General features: G+C 41.2%; 1 protein-coding gene across 1 annotated transcript; it reads left to right on the top strand.

The window, feature by feature from the left end:
- The first annotated feature begins 804 nt into the window (after positions 1-804).
- Positions 805-5,055, top strand: LOC145682260 (uncharacterized). The gene is made up of 2 exons (XM_081753841.1): positions 805-3,597; positions 3,811-5,055. The coding sequence occupies exons 1-2, from the start codon at positions 805-807 to the stop codon at positions 5,053-5,055; spliced, it is 4,038 nt and encodes a 1,345-aa protein (XP_081609967.1).
- The last annotated feature ends 1,738 nt before the right edge of the window (positions 5,056-6,793 follow it).

Here is a 6,793-nt window from a genome sequence, read left to right on the forward strand (position 1 = left end):
TGCTTACGATTCCACCTTAAATTGAAAGTCACCGTGTCATGACCTTGATACTCAAAGGGATGCTCAGCACGATTGCAATAATCAGTCCTATCTTCTGGTGTAGTGGCTAGCTCGTATTTCCTTTGTTGAGTGTATTTTTTCCTTTTACAAAATATTTAGTCTGAACTGCTATAACGTAAGAGAATAGATGCCAGGCTATGGTCAGTGTCCTTGGCTCCCTTCGCTCTCGGAGGGTGGCCTTTATCTCCCCCTTTTTTTGTAGAAAGTGAACATGAGCCGCCACGAAGGGCAGTGTGTGTGTGTTTTTTAGACAGTCGAAACGTGTGTGGTGGATGTGTCTTGTGTCGAACTATTGTGGTGCAATAAAAACATTCAGTGAGAACTTCACATACAGTACATACCTGTGTCCACTAATGTATATTAAATAGTTTGTTAATTAAATTAGCTATATTTTAACCAGGTGCCGATTCATTCCTCAAAACAAAAAACAAGTAGCGAGGCGCAGGGAAGGTTTAGTAAATAATGGGAAATGCTTTTGTGCATGCATCCCGAACATTTGGTCCTCCTAGTGAAGCCGGATTTTGCTGTTACAAAAAATCGTAAAGACTAAAACAGAGCAATATTTTGAACTGTGTGTATATATGTGTACTGTCTTTTTAGTAGTGTTCGAAGAAGAAAGATAAGTAAAATTGTAAAGAACACGAGCGTAATTTGTGCAACCGCTGAACTGCCTGTGTCTCGTTCACCGCCCCCTTCCCCCCCTCTCCGTTGATTGTTTAGCCGTGTAGTGAAAAGTGACCAACGATGGAACAATTACTTGCTTCCAAAACTGTCACCAAACGCGAAATAACGCGCTTGGAGAATAAAATAAACAGTGAGTCCTTCAATAAAGCTTTAGTGAATACGTACATAGAGAAGGCGAATCAACTAGCAGATGACTGTAAAAAACTTGTGTTAGATCTTACAAGAACTTGTGACCAAGAGACATTTGATACGTATGGCAAAGAAATAGAAACAATGCAAGACAGAGTGGACGAATTAATTGATAAATTGGTGGTAATGAAGCAATCAGAAAGTGTTTCATCAACATCAAATGAAAACGTAACCTCTTCAAAAGTGAGTGAAGTGCGATTACCGAAGTTGGAATTACCAACATTTGATGGTTCCTTGAAAGATTGGCTGTCGTTTCGGGATCTTTTCGTGGCATCCGTGGACAGTAATGCATTATTGAGTGGAGCGCAAAAGCTTCAATATTTGAAGGCATCTTTGCGTGGCGAAGCGGCAATACTTGTACAATCATTGTCGGTGACTGATCAGAATTACACAGAGGCGTGGGAAATAATCAATGCTCGGTACCAGAATAAACGCGAACTCGTAAATGATACAATAAAAAGACTGATTCGTCAACCGTGTGCAGTAGCCGATTCACCAGCTTCTCTAAGACGGCTTGTGGATACAACTAATGAATGTGTGCGAGTTCTGAAAGTGTTCGACATTCCTGTGGAGCATTGGGATGCTATACTAGTGTACCACATAACTGAAAAACTGGATAGTGATTCACGAGAACAATGGGAGCTATCAATTAACTCGAACGAACTTCCAACTTTCGCAGACTTATCGCAGTTTCTCAACCAGAGATCGCGCGCACTCGCGGCTTCCGCGACAAGCAAATCAAATAAACCCCAGGCCCATAAATCGGTAAGTTCTTCCGGAAAGAGCAGGACAGTGGCGTATCATGCTTCGGCAGATGTGACATGTGCGAAGTGTGGACTGCAGCACGCGCTGCATAAATGTAAGGATTTCATTCAAATGTCAGTAGACGACAGACATTCCTTTGTAAAGGGTAAGCTTTTGTGCTTCAATTGCCTAAAAGGAACACATAAACTTGCTCAGTGTAAATCAGGTGGGTGTCATCGCTGTAGAAAGCTGCATCATACGTTACTACATTTTGACAGGAAACCCGAAGGTGATTCTTCCTCTCAGTGCGCTCAAGATGTGTTTTCCCACGTAGCAGCTGATGGGGGAACAATGAACACTGTTCTTCCTCAAGTGTTGCTGTCCACAGCAGTGGTAAAGGTGAGAAACAACAGAAGGCAATTTCAATCTTTTCGAGCGTTACTTGACTGTGCATCAGAGGTAAGTTTTGTATCTGAACGGTGTGCTCAAGCGCTGGGACTCCCAAAACGTAGTGCAAATATAACTATTTCTGGAATAGCTTCCAGTAATGCATGCAATTCACGTGCAGTTGTAGATCTTGGTTTTAAGTCAAGATACAATAACGATGAATATTCAACAACAGCAGTGGTAGTGAGAAAAGTGACCGGAGATATGCCTAGACAGGCTCTCACTAGGGTTAATAAGTGGGTCCATATCAAGGATTTAGATCTGGCTGATCCGGAGTTCTACCAAACAAGTGGTGTGGACATACTACACGGTGCGGACGTGTTTCCATTACTCGTCCAAGGAGGCAAACGCATGGGCCCTCAAGGTGCGCCCATCGCATTGGAAACGGCACTGGGTTGGGTGTTATCGGGGAAAGTGAATTGCAGTGGTTCATCGGCAGTGTCCGCATTTCATGTGTGCTGTGATCTAGATGTTTCATTGAGGCGATTGTGGGAGATCGAAGAAGTACCGTTTGTGCGTCCCTTAACAGTAGAAGAAAGGGAATGTGAAGAACATTTTGCAGTGACGCATCGAAGAGTTAATGGTCGATATCAAGTTAGCTTACCGTTTAAGACCAATCACTCTGACCTAGGCTATTCTCGTGATATAGCAGTAAAACGACTCCATCAACAAGAGAGGACGTTTGTACGGTGGCCTGGCTATCAGGCACAATATTGCAGGTTTATGGCAGAATATTTAGAACTCGGTCACATGGAACCTATTTCACCAAGTGAAGACAATGTGTCCCCAACAACAAGTTGCTACCTTCCTCACCATGCCGTTTTAAAGGAGAGTAGCACAACTACTAAACTGCGTGTAGTGTTCGATGCTAGTGCAAAAACCACGACAGGTGTGTCACTGAATGAAACGCTCATGGTCGGTCCAAGATTGCAAGAGGATCTCACGTCTATTGTGCTGCGTTTCCGAACTCACCCGGTGGCCCTATGTGCAGACGTAAAAATGATGTTCAGGCAAATTCGCGTGAAGCAAGAAGACGCAAACTTTCAAAGCATTGTGTGGAGATCGGATCCGAAACAGCCTATTCAAGATTACAGGCTGCTCACAGTCACATATGGAACTGCGTGTGCACCATTTTTAGCAACAAAATGTCTCCAGCAGCTGGCCGTCGACGAAGGACACAACTTCTCGTTAGCATCACCAGTTGTGCTTAACGATTTCTACATGGATGATTGTCTGACTGGGAGTAACTCGGTGACAGAAGCAATTCACCTACAATCACAACTAGTACAACTGTTAGAAAAGGGAGGGATTGAATTGCGCAAGTGGGCGAGTAATGAACCAAGTGTTTTAGAGTCCATTCCAAGTCATTTAAGAGAAACAAACGCGATAGATCCTTGGGACGATAATGATGCTATCAAGGCATTAGGAGTGCAGTGGTGTCCGTCTCAAGATACATTATGCTTCAAAATCACCGTACCAAAGACTCGTCATAGTGTTACGAAGAGACAGTTATTGTCTGACTTGGCCAAACTATTTGATCCATTGGGGTGGCTAGCTCCTACTACCATAAAGGCCAAACTCCTCATGCAGGAGATCTGGAAGCTAGGAATTGGCTGGGATGACCCTCTTCCAAGCAACATCATCAAACAATGACATGACTATTGCGATGAACTTCCACTGCTGCAGGAAGTGAGAATCCAAAGATGTGCCATTCCACACGATACAAGGGAAGTTCATCTCGTTGGGTTCTGTGACGCGTCAGAGGCTGCGTATGCTGCTGTAGTGTATGTGAGATGTGTGCGAAATGACGGAAGCATTGCAGTGAACGTGCTAAGTGCAAAAACAAAGGTGGCCCCTATCAAAAGACAAACGCTGCCACGTCTTGAACTATGTGCCGCAGTGCTCCTAGTGAAAGTATTAGACTTTGTGTCTCAACCCCTTAAGGTCGAAATAGTCATCACGAGTGCCTATTCTGATTCGACGGTAGCCCTTGCTTGGATTGCGTCATGCCCAAGTAGATGGAAGACATTCGTGGCAAATCGAGTAAGTGAAGTGCAACAACGAAGTAACATCAAGTGGTATCACGTGAACAGTGAGACCAATCCTGCAGACTGTGCGAGTCGTGGTGTTAGACCGTCCGAGCTGATCAATCATCGATTGTGGTGGACGGGCCCAGAGTGGTTAGCAGCAGAAACAGTGCCAGCTGTAGAGGTTAACGATGAAACCTCAGACGCAGTGATTGTTGAACAAAAGACGTCGGTTGCTACAATGCACGCCAAGGCAGATATTAGCCTTCTTTCAAACTACTCTTCGGTAGCAAGATTAAATCGTGTGACAGCTTGGTGCAAACGATTTATAAATAATTCTAGGAGTAAACCTGACGCAAGGCTACATGGACCCTTGACGGCAACTGAGTTAGAGGAAGCATTGTTTTGCTGGATTCGGTTGGTACAAGAGGAGGAATTTTCTCTAGAGCTGAAATGTCTTAAGGAAAACGGTGACGTACCAGCACAAAGTAAATTATTTTGTCTGCATCCATTCATAGACAATAAAGGTCTCCTTAGGGTAGGAGGAAGACTACAAAGGGCACAATTAGACTTTGACGAGAAACATCCTATTCTACTGCCACGGAAAAATACTTTAACCGAACTCATTGTGCGTGACGAACATGTAAAAAATTTGCATGCTGGTCCACAGCTACTTCTGTCAGTTCTTCGACAGAAGTACTGGATACTAAGAGGAAGAGATGTGGTGCGCCAGATTGTGAGACAGTGTATAACCTGCCACAGATTCTCTCGAGCTAATACAACTCAGCTCATGGGGCAATTGCCCGCTGGGCGTGTAACTCCAAGTAGGCCGTTTAACCAGTGCGGGGTAGATTACACTGGTCCAGTGTTGTTGAAGAACACAAAGGGGAGGTCTGCCAAGTAGTGTTGTAAATAGAAAAAAAACGGTTCGTATTTTTTCAGAAATGTTCGTTTTTTTTTAGAAAAAAAACATTGCCTCTCGTTTTTTTTTGTAAATTTCGTATTTTTTCAAATAGTCATTTGTAATGCATCTTACGTCTATTTAAGTATAAAATATTTTTATGTTGGTGTAATCACCGTAAAATGCAACATAAATTAAACGCTAGATACTGATACGCTACAAATATTTTACAATTTACATGAATACCATACCTATTAACAATTCGGGTTTCAGCAGTTTTCATCAATATCAACTAAGAAATAAAAGCAGAAATGAAATTTTGTTTTTTTGTGAAAGCAGGCCTTTAATAAGTACGAAAATAATGTCACAAACAGTATAAATTTTCAATAACTTGTCTAAAGGTAAAAACTAATACTAATTTGCCTAATATTATTTTTCTAAATGTCATATATAAATAATTTGTCGACTAGATATATATGATATGCACAGCCGGCTTTACCATATATGCAGTGGCGTATTTACGATTTTGTTTCGGAAGGGGTTTTGCTAACTTTCGGGGGGGGGGGCTTTCCTGAAAATGTGAAAATTCTGCAAGATATTTCATATACTTTACTACAGTATGTAAGATTTCGGGGGGGCGTAAGCCCGGGAGCCCCCCTAAATACGCCACTGCATATATGCAACACGTGCATTTGCGTGGAACGGCAAGCTTGGATGGTCCGGCAAAATCTATCACAAGTATTTTATTTAAATTATATATTTCTTGTTGGAAACATACTTCATTATGATGGTAGTTACATTTACTAAGCTGACCTTCTATTTGAATACTACATTCATAAATTATGTTTAGGTTGCATTAGTTTAAGGCCACATGGACAATGCTAAAGCAAATGGTCGAATAAATCCGAGCACAAATTGCTTGATTGTTGTCAAATGCAAGAATTCAATTCTCGAATAGTAGTGAATATCTGTTCCATTTAGTAACTTATCACAGTTTTGATATGAAACTAGTCTTGTTTTTGTCAGAAACGAGTTCCTTATCATTGAAGATAGAAACAAGTTTTTTTTTTTTAAATGTTTAAAGATGTAGAAGAAAAAATCAAGAAATAAAAATAAGAGAGCTAGTTGCACTGGAATTGCAAACTGATACATTGAGATTGAAGCTCGATAGTGAATTCTATAATAAGGATTACCATCTTTCCTCTGCAGGTGTGTTTGCTTTATCTTTCACTAACATAATAGATTAATATTTAAAGGAAAAACAGACATAACGGAATTGCATTTTTACTAAGTATTTAAGCCTTTCTGAGTGCGACTGCACTTACCCTCGCCTTTGTTGTTCATGCTGGAGTAGCATACTTAAAATCATGACTTTTAAGATTTGTTCTTTCTGGAGAAAGGGGTAGGCGGCAAATTATGCCATTGCACGAGGCGACAAATTGACTAGGACAGGCCCTGATGATATGTATATAAAATACATGAATATAGGATGACTCGATTTGAAGTAATGCAGGGTGTTTCAAAATTAATATTAGGGTTTTGAAATTTTGTAGTATTTATTACAATTAACTTACAATTATAAATATTATATCAAATGAAAGAGCAACTCAAACAGTTTTGTACGCACGCATGTACATGCATTGTTTCGTCTGTCTGCCGTTAGAAAGAGCAAGTAGCAAAAATGGAGACTAAGAGAGCAGAAAGCTTTTTATGTTTCAAAGACTGAATCTGTACAGTGCAA

This window comes from Thermobia domestica, chromosome 3 (assembly GCF_964235325.1).
Source record: "Thermobia domestica chromosome 3, izTheDome1.hap1.1, whole genome shotgun sequence".
Taxonomy (NCBI): Eukaryota; Metazoa; Arthropoda; class Insecta; order Zygentoma; family Lepismatidae; genus Thermobia; species Thermobia domestica.

Excerpts from the sequence above, each read along its gene's own strand:
- LOC145682260 (XM_081753841.1), top strand. The coding sequence starts at position 805 with ATGGAACAATTACTTGCTTCCAAAACTGTCACCAAACGCGAAATAACG. Across the intron at positions 3,598-3,810 it reads CATTATGCTTCAAAATCACC|GAAGTGAGAATCCAAAGATG; the intron begins GTACCAAAGACT and ends CCACTGCTGCAG.